Genomic DNA, 24939 nt, shown 5'->3' on the forward strand with positions numbered 1-24939 from the left:
TCTCTCCGGAGTTGCTTTCTGTTTTTCTCTCTTCCCTGCTCACCTGATGCCTTTGCAAATAAACGTTTCTGTCTGCAACAGATTTGGGCATTCTATCTCTATAATAAGCTGAGGAAAGAACCCACCTGGCATTTCTGGTAACCGTTCTCATGCTTACCAGTGGGAGTTGCAGCCCATTAGGTGCCCACAGTCTCCCCAATTGATCCACTCCCTGCCCTGGATCTGGCACACACTCCAGGCGGTTCTGCAGTCTAGCTGGACAGGACCTGTCCCCAGTCCCAGCACTTGCCAGCTGGTGCTATGGCAAAGCCTAACCTGCCTGTACTTACTCTGGCTCATACCAGTGGATACAACAGGTTAGCCCAGCCTGGTTCTCCCCACCCAGTTCACATACAGGCCAACAGGTGTTACAGCCCTGCCCAGCCTGGTCTGCTCCCAGTCCCAGGCCTCACGCTCACCAGCAGGAGCAGTGGCCCAGCTGGGAGGTCCTCTCTACTCCCTTACTGGGCTAGTGAGTGCTGCAGTAAATAAATAATTCTATTTAAAAAGAGTTATTTTTATTGAAAAGGCAGATTTACAGAGAAACCTCTTCCATCTGCTGATTCACCCTCTAAATGGCCACAATGGCTGTCGTTGAGCCAATCTGAAGCCACGAGCCAGGAGTTTTCTTCCAGGTCTCCCACACAGGGGCAGGGTCCCAAAGCTTTGGGCGTCCTCCACTGCTTTCCCAGGCCACAAGCAGGGAGCTGGATGGGAAGTGGAGCTGCCAGGACATGAACTGTTGCCCATATGGGATGCTGGCACTTGAAGGTGGAGGATTAGCCATGTGGCTTTCAAGGTGTTTAACAATCTCACCAGTTTCTTTTCCCCTCACTCCCCTTTTGCATCCTCTCCTCTTCTCTGGCTGCAACGTCTGTCATGATTACCCATGGCATTATCTGACATCCCCACACCTCTCCACGCATCAGGCTGCGTGCACCCTCTGCACCTGACCTGACTATCTTCCACTCTTCACGTATTCTATTCTTCAACAAAGGTGCTAATTGGTGACCTCACATCCGTGTTCCAAACCTTGAGCCTTGTTGGTCCCCTAAAACAAACCGCAGGCTTCTCAACCTGCTCTCCCAGCCCGTCACCCCGCTGCAGATAGGCATGGCAAGACAACTGGGTGCTAGGTACTCTCCAAGTACCAGGAGGAGAAGCGTGGAAACCAGAAAGACCGGTCCCTGAACTCCTGGTGAACAAGGAGTTAAATCAAGGCATTAAATAATTACAAATAATCAATTAAGTCGTTGACAGTGTGAATCAAGTGATGACAAGGCCCTTGACGATCTGATGCCAACCTACCTTTTCAGTTGGATTCTCATCCTCTGCTCCGGGGGGTAGGGCCCCCCTCCATGCCTCCCCACCTCTTTGGCTGTGCCTACTCACCCCTTCTTTCCTGAGGACAGGTTCTTCTCCACCCCATCCCAGGCCCAGTTTCTTGTTCAGCTCCGTCCTTCAAGTTCTGCCAGACAACTTGAATATGCAGCAGCTTCCCTCATTTGCTTTCCTAGCACTTACCCACTGAGCAAATATTTACTGAAGGACTCGTTGAAATGTTTCATGACTGACTCTTCATGAGAACCTAAGCACATAAGATGGCATTAAAGATTTAAATTGTACAGAAAATTACAGTATTTTTTTTTCCCTTCCTGCTCTCTTCCAGGAAATGGAGGTAGGGAGGCAGGAGGGAGAGGAATCAAGAAAACCATATTGTAGAATATTCAAAATTACAGATAAACCTGATAGAAATAAACATCGCTCACACAATTCCACTAATTTTTTTAAAAAAAGATTTGGTTATTTTTATTGGAAAGGCGGATATACAGAGAGGAGGAGAGACAGACAGGAAGATCTTCCATCCGATGGTTCACTCCCCAAGTGACCACAAAGGCTGGAGCTGTGCCCATCCGAAGCCAGGAGCTAGGAGCTCTTCCTGGTCTCCCACCACGCGGGTGCAGGGTCCCAAGGCTTTGGGTTGTCCTTGACTGCTTTCCCAGGCCTCAAGCAGGGAGGTGGATGGGAAGTGGAGCTGCTGGGATTAGAACTGGTGACCATATGGGATCCTGGTGCGTGCAAGGTGAGGACCTTAACCACTACACTATCGTGCTGGGCCCACAATTCCACTAGTTAGAGCTGCCCTCACTGTCATTCTTCTCTCTGGTCCTTTGGAGGTGTGGATGGGAAAAGGAGCAGACCCATCCTAACTGCTCTCCAGCTCTCCAAACAGCTGCAGGGGCCTGGGCTGGAAGGGACGGGAGCCAGGGGGCCTGGACCAGAAGGGACGGGAGCCAGGGTCCCAGTGTCTCGGGCTCTTTGGCTGCCTCCTAGGGTTTGCACTGGTAGGAGACCGCAGTAGGAATCAAAGGCAAGGGTTGAACCCTGACCGTCCTTCCGGACCACCCTGACTGTTCTTTCTGCGCTCATGTATGTGTGTGATGCTGGGCTGGGCCGTGCAAACCTGGGATGTGTGGCCCACCTGAACACAGGAGCCTTTCCAGCCACCACCTTCACCCTCAGGATGGGCAGACTCCATTACCGCGCTTAGGTAACTCGAGGCAGGGGAGGTCCGGCTTGGAAATTGCAAAGAACCCCCTGCACCGCTGCAACAGAGGAAAGAGGGTGATTGCCACTGCCCGTCACAAGGGCATCCCATGAGGGCATTGGTTCAAGTCCCGGCTGCTCCACTTCCAATCCAGCTCCCTGCTAATGCACCTGGGAAAGCAGCGGAGGACGGCCCAAGGGCTGGAGCCTCTGCACCCACGAGCTGTATGAAGCTCTGAGCTCCTGGCTTAGGTCTGACTCAGTCCTGGCCATTGTGGCCATTTGCGGAGTGAACCAACGGATGAAGAGCTCTCGGTGTCCTCACTAACTCTGCCTTTCACACAAATGATTACATCTTTAACAGCACAGGGTAAACGCCAGGCCTGCCCACCTCCCTCTTTCCTAACGCCTGAATAAATGGCAAGCACAGGATAAGGGGTCGAACCGCCTTCCGGCAGGCACGCATAAAGGCAAGAACTGCGTTCTTCTGAATGAGCCTTCCAGCGGGCCTAACAGGTTCCACCGGGCGCAGAAAGACTCCGAGGTGGGAGCTGTGCCGGGTGGGCGGGCGGCGGAGGGGGAAGCTGACCCATCGGGTTGGACCCTCGCAGCGGCAGATCCAAGAAGGACGGCCGGGGTGGGGGGAGCTGGACAGGAAAAGAGCGCAACTCCATTCACCTCTCCTCCGCTTTAAGGACCCTCGGTGCTGCCCGGTGGAGCCCCAAACCAGCTGAGGAAAACAAAGGCAGCGGCCCTTCCGCCAGGTTTTTTTCCAGACCGAACGAAGCCTCGGCCTTACCTTTGGGGATCCACCCGCGCCTTCTCCCGCACCCAATGAGGCCCGAGTCTCCTCCCACCCGGAGGAACAGAACTCGCTCGGTGCGTAAACGGACAGGTGCCGTGGACCAATGGAGAGAGCGAGGGGGCCGACCTGGGGTTTGAGAATGAGAGAGCCCGCAAAGGGGGCGGGGTGGGCCCGAAGGCGCAGGGACCTGCAGGGCGCCCAGCGCGGCTGCCCCAACCACGGCCAGGGGAACCTGCGCACCGGGCGGCGGTGGCCAATGGGAAGGCGGCTGGCGCGCGGGGCGGGCGGGTCGGGGCGCCCTGGAAGCCACACCTCCCCCGGGTCCCGCAGGGCTGGGGCGGAGCCAGGCGCGCGTCAGGTGGTCCCGGGCGTGCGGGGCGGTGCGGGAGGCGGGGCGCGGGGCGCAGAGGGGAGCGGCGGCCGGCTGGCTGCCTGGCTGCCTGGCTTCCTGGCTGGCGGCGGACGCTGGCTGCACCTGCAGGTACCCGCGGAGGAGGTGGCCACGCCGCCCGCCGGGGGCGAGCTGGGCAGGCGGGGACGCGGGCCCGCCGCACCCCGAAGAAGGCGGTGAGCGTTCGCGCCCCGCGCGCGCTTGTCCTTCGGCCGCGCCAGCCCCTCCGGAGCGCCGGTCCTGCGCTCCCCCCCACCCCGCCAACCCGGGCCCTACCTGCGGCCGTCGTCGTCGGGGGAGGGGGGTCCCTCTGCGGAGCCGCATGAACAATAGGCGGCGGCGGCTCCTGCGGGCGGCGGCAGCCCCGCACCCTATGGATCGGCCGCTCCATGGAGCCCTCCAGAGCGCTTCTCGGCTGCCTGGCGAGCGCCGCCGCTGCCGCCCCGCCGGGAGAGGACGGCGCGGGGGCCGAGGAGGAGGAAGAAGAGGAGGAGGAAGCGGCGGCGGTGGTGGCGGCGGCCCCCGGGGAGCTGGGTTCGGACCCTCCGCTGCCTTACTGGACGGCAGTGTTCGAGTACGAGGCGGCGGGCGAGGACGAGCTGACCCTGCGGCTGGGCGACGTGGTGGAGGTGCTCTCCAAGGACTCGCAGGTGTCCGGCGACGAGGGCTGGTGGACCGGGCAGCTGAACCAGCGGGTGGGCATCTTTCCCAGCAACTACGTGACCCCGCGCAGCGCCTTCTCCAGCCGCTGCCAGCCCGGCGGCGAGGACCCCGGTTGTTATCCGCCTATTCAGTGTAAGGAGAAGGCGGGACCTGAGCCGGGCGGGTCAGGGGTGGTGGCCGCCCGGTGTGGGCATGCGTGCGTGCGCTCGGGCTGCAGCGGCCGGAGCGAGCCCGAGGGCCTGCCTGGAACTACCTCGGCGGCTCCGCGGGTTCCCCATCCTGCTCCGCGTCCCGGGTGTCTGGAAGGGTTCCAGGTGGGCGCTGTTCTGACCCGCGCGCCCAGCCAGCCCGGGGAGCTAATTCTGTCGCTTGTCCTGGTCCCTTCCAGGCATTTGCCTGGAAAGAGGTGGGGGTGTCTCCAGCAGAGCTGGGCTGGCTCTGGAGTCCCGGAAGACTTAGTGGAGGCTAGGCCGATGTGCCTTTGAAATAAATCCCCTGTTGACGTTGTGGTTGCTCCAGCTCTGAGACTTCGAAGTTGTGTCTTTAGGAGTCTCACCAAGTCCGGGCAGAAAGGGAGAGCTGGGTCAGAGGAGATGGAGGAGGGAAAGGTGTCTCCCCCACTCCCCCCCACCCCTGCAAGCCGGAGCAGGTGTCCCCCCGCCCCTCCCCGCCCCCTGTCGGGGTTCCCTGAGACAGCTGGGCTGTACACACGAACCATCAGCACCTTCTCTTCACCCTAGATCCTTGCCTATATTTGGCACTGGCCAGATCCCAGGGAGACCATGCCCTGGGTCCCTCGCGGGGCCTTTCTCCCAGTGTCCTGGTTTTCGTCAGTTTCCTGGGAGCCCCTGTTCCACAGCCTGTCAGGATATTTTCTTTGTTTATTTCCCAGGAGTGAAGTAGTCCCAGGAACCCGGTAAGCAATCCTGGCGGGTCGTTTTAGAAGTGAAGCAGAAGCGTCTGATAGTGCAGCTCGCACTGTTTGAGATTTGAGATGGACTGTCATTTCTGCCCTATTAGAAGTGTTCTTGTTAATAGACAGTTATTTTATTTTTAAGGATTTATTTATTTTTATTGCAAAGTCAGATGTACAGAGAGGAAGATCTTCCATCCGATGATTCGCTCTCCAAGTGGCCACAATGGCCAGAGCTGCACCAATCTGAAGCCAGGAGCCAGGAACTTCCTCCAGGTCTCTCACACAGGTGCAGGGTCCCAAAGCTTTGGGCTGTCCTTGACTGCTTTCCCAGGCCACAAGCAGGGAGCTGGATGGGAAGTGGAGCTGCTGGGATTAGAACCGGTGACCATATGTGATCCTGGCTCATTCAAGGCGAGGACTTTAGCTGCTAGGCCACTGCGCTGGGCCTTGGCAGTTATTAATGTTCCTTATTTTTGTGTACTTTGTGTCTTAGTTGATTCTGGAAAAAAAGAGTTACTGAGGACCAGCTTTAAACATTTAGTTTCTTTTTAAAAATTTTATTTATTTTAATTGAAACACAGATTTGCAGAGAGAAGGAGAAACAGAAAGGTCTTCTGTCAGCTGGTTCACTCCCTGCAGTGGCCAAGGTTGAGCCAATCCAAAGCCAGGAGCTAAGAGCTTCTTCCAGGTCTCCCACGTGGATGCAGAGTCCCAAGACTTTGGGCCACCCTTGGCTGTGTTTCCAGGCCACAAGCAGGGAGCAGCCAAGACGTGAACCAGTGCCCATGTGGGATGTTGGTGTGTGCAAGGCAAGGGTGGCGGGGTCCCGAGCACTTAGTCACCATCTGCTATGTCTCAGGGTGTGTATTAGCAGGAAACTAGATAGGAAGTGGAGCTGGGATTCAAACCCAGACACTCTCCTGTGGGTTGGGAGCATCAGAAGCAGTGGTTTAACCACTGTGCCACAATCCCCACCCATTGTCCCCCCACACATCTGCAGTGGCCGGGGTTGAGCCAAATGTTTTTTTTCAAGACAGCTACTGTCAGAGTGGGGAAGTTATGTAGAGTTCTGTGACATTCATGAGCACAATCTCTCTGTTTTTTAAAAGATATATTTTTATTGGAAAGTCAGATGTATAGAAAGAAGGAGAGACAGAAAGATCCTTTATCCATTGGTTCGCTCCCCACGTAGCTGCAGCAGCTGGGGTTGAATCGATCCAAAGCCAGGAGTCTCTTCTGGGTTTCCCTTGTGGGTGCAGGGTCCCAACTTTGGGACATTCTCTATTGCTTTCCCAGGACATAAGCAGGGAGCTGGATGGGAAGTGGAGTAGCCAGGATTAGAACTGGTGCCCATATGTGATCCAGTGGATGCAAGGTGAGAACTTTTAGCCGCCAGGCTATGGCTCTGGGCCTTGTGAGGGATGTGAGCTGTGTCAATACTCGATTTCATTGAAGCACTTTAGGGCAGGTGGGCAGGTGGGCAGCTGCTGACAGGTGTGTGTCCAATTTGTACATCCTGTCTACTTCAGTTAATGTCAGGCAGAAAATAAAGGTGATGGACACGTTTGTCTACAGATATTCATTAGAACTGAGCATCTGAGGTGTGTCCCCTGGGTTCTCCTTAAACTTCTCCCCGGGGCGTGTCTTGTAACATTACATTCTGAATTGTAAGTGGGAGGGACTGAACCCAGCAGTCGCGGTCAGTTGTAGGTGTTAGAGGGTTGCTTTCTCAGGTGACAGTGCTGTTTTAAACTTTATCCGAAACAGAAAGAGCGGATGTGAATCTTGGCTCCAAGAAGGAACTTGACGGGATGCTCTAAGCCATCTTACCTGGAGATGGTGCTTCTCTCCTGTGTGGATAACTGGAGTTTGGGTCTTCGTAAATAACAGATAGTCAGGAACACAAAGAGGAAAAACGGTCGGTTACAAATGTGTTGTCTTGGAAGATATTTCTGTTATGACAAAACGTTTCTCTAACAAGAGAATTGTGCCCATTTCCAAACAAGTCATAGAGTAAGGTTATTAATTTGTACTTCTTATTCGATACATGCTAAGGATGTATTTTCAGATGTATCTAACATTTTTGGATGTGTCTTGCCCAAAGCCCATCAGAGTGTGTCTGTACATTATTTTGAAGCATACGGTTGAGAAGGAATTATGTCTTGGCTCTAAAAAGGAAAGAAAGAAGGTTTTGTTCCTGATATTCCTGGAAATATGCTGCTGCAGACACTGAAAAAAAAATTGCTAAATGCAACCTGACCTGATTCTTACTTAAAACCAGGTCTGGTCTGGAGCCGGAATGGGAAGGAGAGACCCAAGTGCCCTCTGCAACCGAAGATGTAGTTCTTTCCTTAGCGGGGAGCTGGGGACGGAGTCCCTTCCTCCACCATCGGGGCCTGCCTGGTTTTCATTAGGCAGCTGTGGTCTGTGTTTTGCACTTGAAGGCTTGTCCTGATATTTCCTTAACTAAATCATGAGCTCCAGATCCGTGGCCTTCCATGGGGATTTTCTTCCTTCTGTGAAATGCAGTCCGAGGAGCTGTTCTTTCAGCACTCTGGTTTGGATGCTTGTCTTTTTAAGGTTCCTGTATTTCCATGCTTAATCCCTGCTGTGTGTCCACAGCGATGTTGCAGTCCAGAGCAGAAAGGAACGTACAAGAGAAAACACAGCACATGGTTCTCTTAAGGAGCATTCACGTTCTTAGACTGCGGACATAACAATACAAATTTGTGAAATAGAGACAGGTGTTTTCATTTGTGTCAAAGCTGGGAGAGAAGAAAAATGTGTTCCTTCCCTTCATGACCAAAGAGAATTTTTATTTCTTTTTTTTAACTTATTTTTAAATATTTTGAGAGAGCGTGTGATATCTGCCTATCCATTTATCTGTTTACTATTCCCCAAATGACCGTAATAATTGAGACTGGGTCAGTCAAAGCCAGGAGCTGCAAACTGAAGGTTTTGCATGTAGGTGTTGGAGGACACATGCTTGAGCCTTCACCTGCTGCTTCTCCAAGAAGCTGGAAGGGAGAGCAGAGCCGTGGCTAGAACCTGGGTACCCTGATGTGAGACTTGGGTGCCTGATCCTGATCAGAAGCCAGGAGCCAGGAGCTTCTTCCAGGTCTCCCACGCGGGTGTGGGTTCCAAAGCTTTGGGTTGTCCTCTACTGCTTTCCCAGGCCACAAGCAGGGAGCTGGATGGGAAGTGGAGCTGCCGGGATTAGAACTGGTGCCCGTATGGGATCCTGGCATGTTCAAGGTGAGGACTTTATTTGCAAGACCACCGCACCGGACCCTCCAAGCAGACTTTTTACAGATAGGATCTGGGGCCTTGGGCACTCGGTGGGTTTGTTGAGGCACTGCGAACTTGGGGGATTGAACTGGGCCCAGATGTTTGTCATGAGGCTCCGTGGGTCTCAGTCGTCAGGTCCTGATGTCTCCTGGGCCGACTTGGCACCTCTAGTGTTCGCTGCTGCTGCAGAGCAGCCTGCCTGGGCTCCTGCTGTGACCTCCTGTGTGGTGCCTTCTGCTGAAGGCTCTCCATCTTCTAGATTATGCTCTGTGAGGGTGCTTGCAAAAGCTCATGGCAAAAGGAATGAAGTAGTTATTTTGGTGGAAAAAAGTTGAAACCAAATCCATGCATACAAAGCATTTTCAAAACATCTATGAAAAAATGTATATTGTGAAAAAACTTGGATTTCAAACTTAGGTTTTTAAAGTTCTTGTCCAGGGCAGGGCTTCTACTGTCAGTCCTTCTAAATTGTTGATTTAACAGCGTTCCCCTTCTGAAAGATACTTCTGTTATTTGCAGTGTGAAGTTTAAGTCCTTCACAATGGCTTTAAAAACATTTTACCTCGGCTGCTCCAAGAAAAGCTTCATTATCCTCTTGGATATAAACTGGCCACAGCAGACCTCCGCAAGTGCCCGAAGGCCATGCATTCTCGTTCCCGTGTTCTTTGTCTTGTTATTATACACACTGGTCTCCTCCGGGTCTCAGTGTGACCCTTGGACCCCTCCCACTCCGTGTTCCGTGCCCTTTCAGATGATCCCTTGCCTGAGGATCCTTTTCCTGGTCCTTCTCTTCACCCCCTGTCCTGTGTGTAGTTTGTGATTTTTCCAAGCCTCTGGTCATCCCCTACCCCCATCGACCCGCTGCGTTGTGGGTCTTGCCTTTCTCCTTGGGGTGTATGCTGCTCAGCAGCAGATGCACAGTAAAGCTGAGTGAGGCTGCGGAAGAGCTTTCCCAGTGTTGTTTGGGTTAAAGTGCTTGACCTCGCTGCAGGATCCTGCCTGACTTGCCAGGTGGGATTTATTTATTTATTTGAAAGGCAGAGTTAGGACGAGAGGAGAAAACTTCCATCTTCTTTTTTGCTTATCAAATGACAGCAATGGCTTCAGGCTGGGCCAGCCTGAAGCCAGGAGCCAGGAACTCCATCCTAGGCTCCCAAATGGGTGCAGGTACCGAAGCTCTTGAGCATCCTCGACTGCTTTCCCAAGCACATCAGTAAGGAGCTAGATCGGAAGCAGAGTTGCCAGGACAGGACCTGGCACCTGTTATTAAGTGCCTACTATGTGCTAGTCCCTCATGATCCTGCAGAAGAAAAGCAGGTTAATTGCAGTTCCCGCCCTGATGAGTTTCATCTTCCAGTGGGATGCTGGAGAAGGGCGGCTGATGGATGCTTGCATGGTGTTTTCAGGCTGTCACTGACCAGCTGCTTCCGTCTGCTCTCCCCAGTGTTAGAGATTGACTTTGCGGAGCTGACTCTGGAAGAGATCATTGGCATTGGGGGCTTCGGAAAGGTCTACCGTGCCTTCTGGATCGGGGATGAGGTGGCCGTGAAGGCTGCTCGCCACGACCCCGATGAGGACATCAGCCAGACCATAGAGAACGTCCGTCAGGAGGCCAAGCTCTTCGCCATGCTGAAGCACCCCAACATCATCGCCCTCAGGGGGGTGTGTCTGAAGGAACCCAACCTCTGCCTGGTGATGGAGTTTGCCCGTGGAGGGCCTCTGAATAGGGTGTTGTCTGGGAAGAGGATTCCCCCGGACATCCTGGTGAACTGGGCTGTGCAGATCGCCAGAGGAATGAACTACTTACACGACGAGGCCATCGTCCCCATCATCCACCGAGACCTTAAGTCCAGCAACAGTGAGTATGATGAAGTGGGGCTGGGAGGGTAAGGGCACCTGCAGACAGCCTGCAGCTTTAGTAGGAGTGGATTCCCAGTAGAACTTAGGGACAATAAGCCCTTTGCTTCATCATCCAGGCGGGCGCTTGGCCTAGTGGCCGCATTGTCAAGTAAGATTCCTGCCACCCGTGTGTCTGCCGTGTGTCTGGGTTTGATACCTGCCCCGCCTCCTGTGTCTGGCTTGTGCTCACACAGACCCTGGAAGCAGCAGGGTGGCTTGTGTGTTTCAGTTCCTGTCGCCCACATGAGATAGACCTGGGCTGAGTTCCCAGCCTCAGCCCTGCCCGGCTCCAGGCATTAGCGGCATTTGAGGAGTGATGGAGAGCTAGCCCCCCGCCCCCATAGTCTCTTCTCTGCCTCTCAAATAAAGCAAAGCATTAAAAAAAAAAAAAAAAAGACAGAAGCACCTAGAGAAAGCATTCCATCCTTGAGATGTAGGAATGAGATGAGAACCAAGAAAAAGAGGTTTTGGAGGGGAAGAATGAGGCCCCTGAGGGGGCCGGGACAATTCTACGTCCCTTTCGGTGGGCGAGATGGACTGTGACGTGCTGTGTAAACCTGGGGATTTGTTTCTCCCCATGAGGGAAGTCTGTATGCCGTCATGAGGCACATCTTCCTCTTTATGGGGCAAGTAGGCAGAATGAACCCGTCCGCTCTGTTAGGATTGACCTAAACACTACAACCTGAGGTGTCCACAGAGAAGGGACTGCGGGAAGGGAAGGTGAGTTCTGTGTCCGTCTGGAGAGCGCAGCCTGGCCAGTGGTGTGACGCTCCTCCTCCTCGCCCAGGGCTGCTACTCTTTGCCACAACCTCCTCGTGGTTAATAGCAGGGAGCCGAGGAGTAAAGGTGGATGAAACACGCAGAATCCTTAACCTGGATTGTGACTCAGGGGCAGATGTAATTAGGTGGTAAGCTGCTGGAAGTTTCTGCCTTCCCCTTGGCTGAATCTGCAGGAGCTGGGCCTGGGCTGCTGTGGCCCGGAGATTCCTGCTGGTTCTCACCTCCTCTGCTGAGCAGGAGAGAGCCTCGCGGCTCCCTGACAGCACGTGGAGTGGCCCAGCCCCGAGAGGGGGGGGCAGCACAGGTCCCAGGAACTTTAACTTCCTCTGCATCTTTCCACTTGCAGCCAGAAATCCTTCACATTTTACTTTGTCACATTTGTAGCTTCTCTGTTGGTTGGTAAGTACTGAGTGTGTTTACTTTTTAAAATACTTTACAAAAAATTCTGTAAATGGGAAGTGCTTGTTGTATAACAACTAGAAAGCGCAAATAAAAAGACAAGAACGTTCACCTCACTGTTACATTTAGCATGTCTCCCTGGTCGTTGAACAAGTCTATTTGTTCATTTTTGTTGGAAAGGCAGAGAGATAGAAACAGGCAGGTAACCATCCAGGGGTTCACTTCCTCAGATGTCCTCAGCAGCCAGTGTGGCCAAGGCCAAATCAGGAACCAGGAACTCAGTCCAGGCCTGCCGTGTGGGTGGCAGGGAATCAGGTACTCCAGTCTGGGGCAGGTGCCGTGACATCAGCACTGGCATCCTAAGTGGGTGCTGGTTTGAGTCTCGGCTACTCCACCTCCGATCCAGCTCCCTGCTAATGTGCCTGGGAAAGCGGCAGCAGATGGCCCAAGCCTTTGGGTCCCTACACTCATGTGGGAGACTCAGAAGCAACTCCAAGCTCCGGGCTTTGGATTGGCCTATTCTGGCTGTTGTGGCCATTTGAGGAGTTATCCAGCAGATGGAAAATAGATCACTACTGCCTCCCAGGGTTTTACGTTAATTACAGGAAACTGGAGTGGAAGCAGAGCTGAGCCTGGAACCCAGGCACGCCCACGTGAGATGCAATCGGCTTACTCACCGTGCCAAAAGTCTACTTTCCACATGACCTCACAGTAGTGTTTGTTACCTGAGTCTCTTCCTATCCATGGATTCCTCCCCCTTTCCAGCGGAAGACTTCCTTTCTGCAAGCACATGGAATATTGGAGACCTTTTTGAGGTGTGATGCCTGTGAAGGATTCAGATGACATGACTGCAGTGCCTTCTCTTTTTCCTTAGCCCTTATCTCTGCCCATCTGCTGGTGCTCATTTCCTCCAAAGTCTAGTTCTTTGAATAGTTTAGAACTCTTGGTGGCTACTTTTCCGAGTAACTTATACCTACAAATGGCTTCGGGTGAGGCAGTAAAAAGCAACAGATGTGTTGGTTTAACATGTGATATTGAAACTGAGTTTTCTTCCTCTTTTTTTTCATGTCCTTATCATAGGAAAATGAGGTAAAATGAAGTTATGCTACATAATCAGTCTCGTTTTCAAAAACAGGCTTAGGGGCCCAGCATGGTAGCCTAGTGTCTAAAGCTTTTGTCTTGCATGATCTGGGATCCCGTATGGGTGCTGGTTTGTGTCCTGGCTGCCCTACTTCCCATCCAGTTCCCTGCTTGTGGCATGGGAAAGCAGGCAAGGATATCCCAAAGCTTTGGGACCCTGCACCCACATGGGAGCAGGCTCCTGGCTCCTGGCTTTGGATCAGCTCAGCTCTGGCTGTTGCAGCCATGGGAGACCTTTCTCTTTTATTCTCCGTCTCTCTGTAAATCTGACTTTCCAATTTAAAAAAAATGTATCATGGAAAATAATAGAAAATAATTTAAAAAACAGGCTTAGGATAATAGCATTTGAAGGTTTCTATTTCCTTGATGAAGTTTCAAAATTCAGCATAATTTCTAATTGTACATGCAAGGTTTTATCTTTCAGGGGATTTGTGTGCGGGAATCTAGCCTTAATTTTTTGAATATTTATAGGAAGTCAGAGGCACAGGAGAGCCCCTCCATCTCTGCTTCATTCCCCAGATGAGCAGCTGCCGGGGCCGAGCCACACTGAAGCCTGGAGCTTCTTCCAGATCTCCTGCGGGGTGGCAGAGGCCCAAGCCCTTGGGTCATCTGCTTTCCCCAGGCCATGAACAGGGGACTGGATCGGAATGCGAGCAGCTAGGATACAAATTGGTATACATATGCCAGTGTTGTAGGCCATGTCCTTACCCAGTGAAATCCAGACTGCTTTGCCACAGTGCTGCTGTTTGCAGGAGATAGCAGGAGGTCTGAATGGCCTTTTGTTACCCAAGAGACAAAGCTGTCGTCCTTTTGTGATCTTTAAGTAGGTTTGTTTGCACCTGGTATCCGTCTAAGATGTGCCCAGGTTGCTCCCTTGCCGGCTTCCACGTGGCAGGGCTGAACATCCCCTTCCCCCTGAATTGGATTCTGCCGAGGGGTGATTGGAGCGGACAGCTGACAGGAGCCCACAGGTGCTCCTTCCTAACCTCCCATTGCCGCTCGGGCTGTGACAGATGGCCTTGCTGAGAGAAGATGCTGCAGTCACATGATCCCTGACCAGGCTTCACCAGGCCAAGGGCGACTCATTCCACTGCTGCTCCATCCTTAGAGCTGGGCACAGGGCTGGGCGTCTCAGAGCCTTGTGGTTGCAATGACTTACAGGTGCTTCCTGCCTGCTTCTCTAAGCCGCTGAGCTGCTTCAGATGGGGTGGTTGTGCCTCTGCGTCCCAGCTCACCCCAACAGTCACAGTGCCCTGCCCTGTGAGAGTGAGACCTAGAAATTAGCTATTCCTCATCCTCCTTCTGCCCCCCAGGGTTTTGTAACCTGAGAAGAAAGCCCTTCCCATTGGAGGGTGGGTTTGGGAAACCCTTGAATCAGGCTTCAGCTGACCTTGGGCACGTGCTGGGCCTCTTGGAGCTGAAGGAATCTTACCCGTCCATGGGACAATACTGAAAAACCTCGGAAAGTCGCACCCCAAGTGTCTCTGGGGCATCCTGTTCAGTCGGCTCTTTTCCTTTCTTTCCCAGGTGGGGGAGGCACTGCTTTCCATCCCTTGATATCTGAGGTGCACATAGTACACAGGTAGATGTGCTTAACATGCCACCCTGAGCAGCCATTTCCTAAGTCAGCCAGTCACAGTTCCACCCTGTCACTGGAACCACTGACTGGTGCCAATTCCCACCAGCTCCTCATAGCTGTGCAGTGGCTCCCGTGGAAAAGGCCAGCCTGCCTGCTTACCAGCCTGCCTGCTTACCAGCCTGCCTGCCTACCCCACTCGGTCTCTGTCCCTCCACCCAGCAGTAGCTTAAAGCACTCAGCACCTTGAAAAATGCTGCATCCTCTCTGTCACCATCTCTGACTGCCTCTGGCCTGATAGAATGGAACAGCTGGCTGGTTTTATGGCTCTGTTGGGCTCTCAATGATAATTAAAATGCTTTTGCCCCAGGCAGTGGGACTCCTCTCCCTCCCTCCTCTGCTGCCAAGGTCAGGTGGTTGGTTCCTGTCCCCCGCCTCTCCGCCCCCTTTGTGGGAGACCTGGACTGCCTTCTTGGTTGGCAGCTTTAGCTCTTCAGCTCTAGCAGGCATTGGGGGAGTGACCTGGAGGATAGGAGCCTTCTGGAATTTCATTTTAAAAAAAGTGTTGAGATTTATGCATAGCGTTTAATATGCATTAATATGCATTTCCCTGGAGCTTTTATTAAGACTCCTTTTATACATGGATTTCAACATTTTTTGACACCAAAATAAACTTCTAATCCATTTCCCATGAACCTTTTGAAGTACCCTCAAGTGTGGGGAAAATCTGAAGACAAATTGAAGATTAAAAATTCAATTTTTAGTTGGTTTTAGTTGGATCTCCCTGCAATCCATGGGACCGATGGAGCATCATCCCTTAACACAGCTGCCATGCATTTGATATTGGCAAGGTAATTGATTTAACCCAGTGGTCAAAGCCTTCTGTGCTGGGGAATGGACAAGGGCTCTCTCTACCACACAACAATGCCGATGGCACCCGGGACAGTGACTGAAACACTGGGATGTCTGGCCCCAACCTCAGGCAGCCAGAGGCCTGCTGCCTGAGACATAAGAATGATCTGAGTTCCAGAAGAATATTCTCCCCCAAAGAGCAACAAATACTGTTATCAGGTTCATGTTGGTGGCTAGGAAAGATGCAGACTTAACTCCCATACTGTGTCCTGGGGAGCTTATGGCAAATTATACTGTTCCCCAGATGGGTTATAGACCCTCATCCCACTGCTGTCGGCAGTACCTTGTACCTGGTTGTAGCGTCTGACAGAGGAACGGGATTCCATGGACAGAGATGGGCAGAGAGACTGAAACCAAGAGTGCCCACTGTGAGACTCAGGAGTTCCTAGCTTAGCCACTTCTCCCAGGCACAGGTGTTCCTGGAAGCTATAATATCAGCAAGCACAGGAGAAAACTGAGAGCCACAAGAAAGTTAAAGAGGATGACGATTTTCCCCAACCGCAACCCCTTGCCCCTTCCTCTTGGATGGCACGAAGTGTCTAGATGGCATAGTTAAGCAGGTCTGCCACAGGAGAAGGGGTGGGCAGACCCAGCCATCACTGCCGCCTCCCAGGGCCTGCCTCAGTAGGAAGCCAGGCTGCGGAGCCAGAATCAGGAGTCAAACCCAGGGCTCTTTAACTCAGGATGCGTACCCCAGTTCCAGGCATTTTGCACCAAAATCTGTTTCTCCTTTGATTTCCATTTTCCGTGAACTTTCTCACATGATTGAAGAGAAGTAGTGTGAAGTGACACTGTCGTATGTCTTCCTTCGCTTGCGATTCCTGGTGCTGAAAGGAAGTGGCCCTCGTTTTCTTCGTCACCTCCCCCGGTGTATCTAGAGTTGAAGAATCAGTCTATTTCCTGTTTGGAGCTTTAGGTTGTGTTTGGTAGAGTGTCCCCCTGAGATGTGGTACTTCAGTGGAGACCGGGGGAACTTGATGTGGGGCTCCTGTTTGCCCGAATGGCCTTCTTTCTGCTCTGGCATTTGGGAACAGACTGTGGTGGGAGACTTTCCTGGGCTCCTTGTTCTGCAGGATGCGGTACTCCCCAGAGTCAGGGTGTAGCAGGGCTAGACCTGCTTTTGGAGCTTTAGTGGGGTGCATCATCCGCTCATCTGGAACTGCAGGGGAGCAGTCCTTCAGTGCCTCAGCTGCAGGCCTCTGACACCTCTAGACTTGAAGATCCTAGAATATGTAAGAGGTAAAAAATTCCCTTTTCTTTCCCTGGGGTCCTTCTAAAAGCACAATTTTTATTTTTAATATGAGGGGCAGAGAGAAGTAGAGCTCCCCAATGCTGCCTCACCTCCGCCAATGTCCACAGCAGCTGGAGGCTGGGAGCTGGGAACTCGGTCCAGGTCTCCCAGGTGGGTGACGGGAAGCCAACAGTTTGAGACATCACTGTTGCCTCCCATAGTCTGTTTGTACAGGAAGCTCAAACTGGGGAGCTGGAGCTGGGAGTCTGGTCCAGGCCCTCTGATGTGGAAGGGAGGAGATGCGTTTTTGTTCCCAGAAACACAAATTGAACCTCAGCTTTCCCTCTGTGGCCTCAGCTCTGTTTCTTGTTCATATTTGCTCCAAACTCAAACTGTGCTTACATCCAGCTGTCCCAAGATCGGGCTATAGCAAGAAGTTTCTATTTTATTAGGTTCTTGTTTCTGCTTGCTGTTTGTGTTGTGTTTTTATTTAAGCAGAGGTTGTATCTATAGATGTTACATAAATTCAGATGACTGTGTACAGGATTAAAACATCTGTAACCAGAAAAGCAATGCAACCATTTAGGAAGAGTTGGGGCACATTTGCCAGGATAGGGCCCTGCATGGTCATTCAGGGAGCTGTGACTTTGACTCCTACATCATCTGGGAGGAGAGAGGCCTTCCCAAGCCACTGCTTTGTCATAGCCAAGCAGACAGTGTCTGGCCGATGGTGGAAAACGGGGCTCACATTGTGGGGCCTCCTCACGTTTTAAATGACTATCACAGAAGACACGTTTGGCTTCACCGGTTATTTCAGAATGCTCCTGTTTGGGCCAATTACTAGTGAACACTAGATGCTCCATGAGAAGGCATCGCCTCACAGAGGGGTTTTTGACTTTGCCGCTACCGGAACTTTGGAACTCTTGGGGTGGGAAGTAAGGGCCATAAAGACGAGCAGCTTGCAAACTGTCTTTCCAGGGGAGTTTAGAACAGGCAATCCGGGGCCTCTTTGTACCAGGGCAGAGAGTGGGACTTCAGAGGGGGATTGGAAGAAGTGGTGCTGTGAACCACGTGAACCCTCTGGATGGAAAGGCCCTTCGCTTCTTGCATGCCTCGATTGGGCATGACCCTGCCCTAGCTACTAACCTGGGATTCTGAGTGACTGTAGGCTGCTCTGGTCGTGAATCTGACCCTGTTTCAGGCTCCTCAGACGCTCTCTGGTGCTTGATTTGATAGGCAGCATATTGGAGGAGAGTGTGGGGACAGGGAGCTTGCTGATCATCACCTTCCGGGAGGAGTTAAGAACATCTCTGCTCAGGAGGAAGACTATCTTACGAGACACCTGAGCGTACCTCAGGGGCCATTGCTCACCTGGGGTGTAGGTCTGTGAGCATCTCCCAGCAGCTTCTGAGTACACCTGTTGTGCTCACCTGCCCAGGAAGTAGGGATGGAAGGAATGGACCTGTGCTTCCTCTGGGGAACTGCAACATGACATGGTGTGGGTCTGTACAGTTCTGAGTTCACCCAAGAATAGCGGGATCCTGGTTCTGCCTCATCAGGAGTGTGCTTTGTGGGGGAAGCTTTAGGGTTGGCCTGGGAAGGCACAGCATTGGCCTCCCCTGTCCTGTCCCTCATGCACAAGGTTTGGAGCATAGAGGAGAACAGGTGTCTATGGCAGAGGTTGGCAGTGAGTCAGGACACAGCCCGTCCACTGCCAGGCAGTCCCTGCTCCTCCACGCAGAGGGCAAGGAGTGATCACCGAGCACTTTTATCTATGGTTTGTGGTTGCCAAGCCAGTAAAGGCTTGTGATTCAAACATCTTCCATGGCAAGGGCTCCAAGGCTAGGAGCAGTGGGATGACGGTGGGATCTGATGGGTGACATTGCTTCCCCCTCTGCCCTCTTCTGCTTTCTTGTTTGTCCCTGCTGCCGTGGTGAAGTACAGTCTCTGTGCCTTCACCCACCTCACCCAGTGCACACAGGTATGTGTGTGGATTACAGCGTCCACTCAGTTCACCCCCCCCCATCAGGAGCCTGCCTTTGTGTACAGGTGCTTCAGGAAATACATTCATTGTGTAGGCAACATGATATCACTTTAGTTGCACCTTTTCCACCCTCAGGAGCTGTGCTGCGGAGAGGTTTGCTACTATAATCAAATGCCTGTGGTGGGCTCCTTTATAAAGAAAGGTTTATTTTGGCTGACAGTTCTGGAAGACCAAGGTTTCAGAGCATTACTTGTCAAGAGACAGGAAGTGTGTGTGTGTGTATGGGTACATACTTGTGTGAGATTGCCTTTCTCCTTTTTTTTTTTTTCCTAATTCATTTATTTATTTGGATGACAAAGTTAGACAGAGAGAAGGAGGTTGAGGGAGAGATGTATATTCCATCTGCTGGTTCACTCCCCAAATGGTTGCAATGACCAGGACTGGTTCAGGCTTAAACCAGAAGATTCATCCGAGTCTCCCACATGGGTTTAGGGGCCCGAGCACTTTTTGAACAGTCTTCCAGTGCTTTCCCGGGCCATTCACAGGGTTCTGGTTTGGAAGTAGAACAGCCAGAACTCAAACCAGTGCCTGTATGCATCAAGATGCCAGCCCCTTCCCTTCTGATAAAGCCATTAGCATTCAACTATGGTGAATCCATCCTGTTGACTTAAAGTGTGTCATCTCCCAAAGGCTCTGCCTTTAAACACCATGGTCAGCTGAGCTCTCACCCCTTAATTCCATTAACATTACTCCCCAGACACTTCAGAAGAACAAATCATACTCAGCAGAAGTTACACTTGGCAAACACAGCCAAAAGCCACCAGGGCAGTGGGCAGGCATGCAGCCGAGCAGTTCAGACATCTGTGTGACACCCACTTCCTTTATCATGCCTGGGTTCAGTGCCTCACTGCGGTTCCTGACTCCAGCTTCCTGCTAATGCAGGGACCCTGGGAGGCAGGGGTGATGGCCAACATGATTGGGTTGCTGGCATCCAAAAGGGGGATCTGCTGTGTGTTCCGAGCTTCCGGCCTTGACATGGCCCAGTCCTGATTGGTGCAGGCATTTTGGGGAATGAGCTAGTGGTTGGGAACTCTATCCTTCTCAAAACTTTTTAAATGAAAAAAAAAAATTCACCACCAAAATAGTATCACACAGCATGAACTTGTGTGCCAGTTGAGCTGGGAGTCTAAAGAAGGCAAAATTCCCTGGAAGGAGTTGATAGAGGACAGAGGGCATAAAGAATGGGTAGAATATAGGAGGAACTGGTAATTGGGTGGGTAGGCTGCAGCCGTGACTTTGCAGAGAAGCAAGACAGAGAAGCCTCTCTCTTCTGCCACAGAGCCAAATGTTCATCCATGCTGGGCTCCATTGCCTGGTCTCTTAGGACAACCCCGGATGCTGAATAGTGAGCGGGGAAGCCATGCTCCCAGCAGCCGTGTCCTCTGCTTGAAGGAAGAGAATGCTCTCTAAGCAGCCAGAGCACATGGCCTGGCTCTCAGTCAGTTGGACCTGATGTTGGGCAAAGTCCTTGACCTATGGCCCCTTTTCCTTTTCTTTAAAATGGGGGTCATCTTTTAATGTTTGCTCCTAGCCTTGTCATGAGGACTGGATGATGCTCTGCAGGTAAGACCTTAAGACAGATGTCTAGCACACACTAAATGCTCAGCTACAGGGAGCTTTTTCTGGAGGGAGGGCTTGCTCCTGTTCCTCAAGGGCAGGGGAGACAGGAAGGCTCAGGGTGAGCTCCCTGAGGGAGGCTGGAGTCCTCTCAAGGTTGTTGATGGGCTTGTCAGGTGGTGGGCAGGGTGACCTGGAGCCTGGGACCCCTGTGGGGAGGCCCACGGGCAGCCCTTCTTTGAGCAGCGCTGTCTCAGAGCCCTCGGACTTCTAAGGTGATCCAGGGCTTGCAGTGTGACTGTCCCAAGGTGGAAGTTGCATCGTTCTTTCTGATCTTGCTTGGAAATCATGTGGTGTGGTCACCGCCTACCCAGCGCCCATGCAAATGTCTCAGAGCGGATTGAGGCAGTAGGGAAGTAGACCTGCCCCCTTGGGGTGGCAGGGAAAGTGTCAAGGACAACACTGCTGGAAAGCACATAGGGTGAGAGAGAGATGGTGACATTTTGGAAGTGGGATTTTTTGGGTCTTCCAAAAGAACTCTGGAAGCAGAATTTGAGGATCCAAGATTCCCGAGAGTCTGTGTCACAACCACAGCCCATGGCCACGAGCAGGGAAGAAGAACTGCTTTCTGTTGACCAGACCACTGAAGACCTGACACGCTTCCTCTTTGACGAGTATTTTTATCTGGTGTGTAGCTGGGCACACAGCCCAAGCACAGCCGAGATCCAGCAGCTCTTGTCAGACAATGCAGGCTGATAAGGGGGAAAACAAGGCGCAGGCAGACTGTACTTGAACTGTGTCCCTGGCTGTGTCACCAGGCCCCCTGCTGGGGACATCTGTGTCCAGACAGCCCAGGGCTGGAGGCTCAGCTGTGTTCCTTGGTCTGAATTTGTACAAGATGGCCATGGCTGTGGGTCTCCAAGCAGCATTGTCCTTCAAAGGAGTCCTATTTTCGGATGTTAGAGAGAGCAAGGTGTCCTGCAGACACGTGCTAGGAGGGTTGCTCAGGGAAAGGAAGGTTATTTTCTTTCTCTGCATTAGCCACTAGGAGCTTTTACTCTGCACCTAGGGAGCAGCAGAAAGGGATGTTGTAACATCCAAGGGAAGAGGTGAAGGTGCTGCTCCCACAGAAAGCAGGGCTGGTGGAAGGAGTCCATGCTCAAGGCTGATGAGCCATGTTGTGGCTTCCTGAGGCTTTGTTAAGTGTTCAAGTTTAAGTTCCCTGGCATGCCCTCTTCATCTCCAGGCCAGCAGTCTGCATGCTCTGCTGTTGACTTGTGAGACAGGTACAGGCCCAGGTCTGAGAAGCCTGGTGCTTTGACTTGTTTCCCAGGTGCTGATCCACGTGTTGTTCCCCATGGCACATACTCACGGGATGGCCGGAGCATTGGGATTTACCTGGGCACCATCGGGATTTGAACTCAACCCCCAACATCCTCGTGCTGTTGCCTCTCCAGTCTGTACGGCACTGCCCGTGAGACCTCGTGCCTGGTCTGCTCTGAGAGATGTTAGCCTGCCCTGGAAAGTTCATCCCTCAGTGTGTGTTCCCTCTGGCCTAATTCTACACGTGTGCTTTCCCTGAACACCCTGTTGTGTGTCCTTGACAGATGTGGGAGGAAAGCTTGCTGTGCTGGTTCTGGGGACCTGCCAATCGTCCCGGGTAAATGCAGGAGTGAGCCGTTCTGGCACAAAGCAGCTGTGCTTCACATGCTGGGAATGTGGAGCAGGGACAGGGAGTTGGTGGCTACAAGTGAAAATGAGGGAATCCTGCTCCTGGGTAGTTGTGGAGGGATGGGAAGGGAGCAGCAAGTGGGTAGCCCACCACTGGGGGAGGTTAGCCTGGTCAAAGCGGGGAAGATGTATCTGGAACTGGGTTTTCAAAAGGACAGTGTGCAAAGAGAAAAGCTGGAGGAGAAAGCAGGGCAGCCAGAGACATCCTCTTTCCTATTAGCTACAGTGCTTGTCTTGGTGGCTTTTATTTATCTGGAGAGCTGTAATGCTTGCTGATTTGATTCATTGCTTGGGAGGGGGGATTGGTTTACTGACTCATTGCCCCCCAGAGGTCCTCAGGGGCTCCTCTCATGCCCAGAGAGGAGCACAACTCCTAGGCATGTGTGCTGCGTGAGACTCTGGCCTTGCCAACCATGGACCACATCAGCGCAGTGTCATCCCTGCAGCTTCCTCCTTGGACATCTGATGCTGGCTTGGCTCCATCCTCTGGCTTGCTGATGTCTCCGCCTCATTCGTAATCCCCAGCATCTGAATGTGCTATCTTAAGAACAACACCTGCCTTCCAAGGGCTTCGGCTTTTGGCTGACTGCTGTCTTTCATGCAGAACCCTAGCAGAACTTGTTTTTAAAACAGTTTCTGCCTGTGGCAGGAGGGACCTTAAAAATTCCCTAAACATACTTAACACTAGTTCCCTATAAGATTGATGACCTCCAGGTGCCCACCTAGGGCAGGTAAAATGATGGCTTGCCATAGAGTCCCTGACTCTCAGGGTCACTCTCCATTCCAAGTATGCAGCTAATGACTTTGCCTCTCGCTTCATCCCTCAATCCCAGTACCTGTGTAGGTTTGTCCTTCTCCATCTGCTGAGTGATGTATTAGGGTAGCTGCTTGCCATGTCTGTGCTGCCTTCCTGGGTGGTTCCCTGACTCCTCAGCATGGCCTCCCGTCTTCCATTCTTTCTCATCAGAATTCTCTTCTAGCTCCAAGGACCTTTTCCTGGATGTATCAGGTGCCCTTCCCCAGCCTCATGGCTCAGAATTCTGGGACTGCCTCTGCTTGGGCTGACCTTCTCTCAGTCTGCCCCCAGGAACCCAGCCCTCTCCAGCTCTATATCCCATGACCCCCTCCTGGGGAGCTCATCTTGCTGTGTGTCTGTGGGTGTTCAGACAGGGTTGGTAACTGTTAGGAACTGGACACTGAGGCCCGTGCTCCCTGCCTAGGACCAACAGGAATAGTAGAGACTATATGGACACCTGTCTCTCAATGTTTTTAAAGAGATGCTCAGTGCATGCTAGCAGTGATGATGATGATGATGATGATGGTGATGATAGTTACAGAGGTAGACTTAGGACCAGAATGAATGAGGCCGAGGAGCTTTTGTCCTGGTGTTCTTAATGGGGTCACTGCTCCCTCCCCATCTCGCTCTTCTCCTTCTGGCCCATGTGGTGACTGTTGGTCTTCTTCAGTCACCGGGGCATTTGTGTCTTTCAGTTGCCAACATCTCTGGGTTCCCAGGGATGCTGGGCAGCAAGTTAGAGTCGTGGTTTCTTAAGAGCAACAACCTGCATTCTTGTGGTTGGACCTGAGCTTGGACCTTGGTTGTGTTATAGGGGTTTCAGATGATTGCAGTCCCTCCCCACCATGGTGGTGATGTGAGGTTCCCAGGGAGCTGGATGAACACTGCAGCAGGGCTGGGCCCTAGTAGGCCTCATCGCATGTTGCTGTGGGTGAAGGCCAGCGTCTCAAGGGTTGAATTGCCTGGAGTGTATGATTCCTGGGCTTCTGGACATGGGTGTCCATTGACCACGTAATAGATCAGGCTGTTCTAATGGGAGGATTTCATGAATCTCGGGCTATGGGGGAACAAGTAGAGTTTTTAAAAGGTTATTTTTTATTTATTTGAAAGCGCATAGAGAGGTAAAAACACATGAGAGCAAGGGAGAGAGGACAGGAGAGAAATCTTCAGAAATCTGCTGGTTCATTCTCCCAATTGCTTGCAACAGTGAGGGTTGGGCCAGGTTGAAGCCGGAAGCTGGGAACTCAATCCAGGTCTCCCAGGGAGGTGGCAGGCGCCCAGCCCTTAGAGCCATCACCACTTCCTCCTGGGGTGTGCATGGGCAGGAGGCTAGAGTCAGCAGAACCAGTGACTTGGCACTCTGGCATCCCATGTGGGTGCCATTTCATTGTCCTGGCTGTTCCATTTCCAAACCAGCTCCCTGCTGGGAACGCAGCGGAAGATTGCCCAAGGCCCAAGTTCTTGAGTCTCTGAACCCAGGTGGGAGACCTGGACAAGATGCCTGGCTAAGCTCTGGCCATTGGCAGACCCTTGGGGAGTGAACTAGTGGATAGAAAATCTGTATTACTCACTCCTCTATCTCTGTCTCTGACTTTGAAATAAACAAATTAAGAAGAAAAAGAAAAGAAGAGCCAGAACTCTAACCCAGGCATTCTAAAGTGGGAGTCAGGTGGCTAGAAAAACAAAACAAAACAACTCTTTATTGTATTATTTAAAATATTTATAATTTATTTAAGAGGGGGAGAAATAGATATTCCTTCCCCCTGCTGGCCAACTCTCCTCTTGCCTACTACAGCCGGAGTTGGCCTAAGGTGAAGGGCTGGGGAAGCCAGTCTAAGTCTCCCATGTGGATTGCAGGGACCTGATTTGAGCCACTACCTACTGTGCCCTTCTCTCACCCCTCCCTGGGGCCATCAGGAAGCTAGAATCAGAAACAGAGCTGGGATTTGAACCCACGCACTACTGTATGCAAGGCAGGTGTGCCAGTGCCCATCCCTCCTGATTTCGTGTATGAAGGATGATCATTCCTGGGGAGCGGACAGGTAAGAATCCTGCAGGGTGGGCTGCGGCTGGGACCAAGGCGCTGGGCTGTAGGGGTTTCTGAGTTGATGCTTTCTCTTTGCCTCTGGGGTGGTTAGGGTGGTTCGGCCTTTTTTACCACTCTCTTAAGGCCGTTTCTGCCAGTGTGCAGATGAATCACTGGGTAGGGCACACAGCCGAGGGGG

The 24939-nt window shown here is 52.3% G+C and overlaps 1 protein-coding gene across 3 annotated transcripts in view; it reads left to right on the forward strand.

The window, feature by feature from the left end:
• Positions 1-4019: 4019 nt before the first annotated feature.
• Positions 4020-24939, forward strand: part of MAP3K9 (mitogen-activated protein kinase kinase kinase 9) — a 62200-nt gene continuing 41280 nt past the window's right edge. For 2 of the 3 annotated variants that reach the window (XM_040975363.1, XM_040975364.1), the window contains exons 1-2: positions 4044-4577; positions 10094-10507. In XM_040975363.1, the coding sequence (XP_040831297.1) occupies positions 4172-4577; positions 10094-10507 (820 nt within the window). In that variant the 5' untranslated portion in view covers positions 4044-4171. Of the gene's footprint in view, positions 4578-10093; positions 10508-24939 lie in introns of all 3 variants that reach the window. The other variant, XM_040975365.1, reaches the window with a different exon arrangement.

This window comes from Ochotona curzoniae, unplaced genomic scaffold (assembly GCF_017591425.1).
Source record: "Ochotona curzoniae isolate NIBS_2020 unplaced genomic scaffold, NIBS_Ocur_1.0 contig_2688, whole genome shotgun sequence".
NCBI lineage: Eukaryota > Metazoa > Chordata > Mammalia > Lagomorpha > Ochotonidae > Ochotona > Ochotona curzoniae.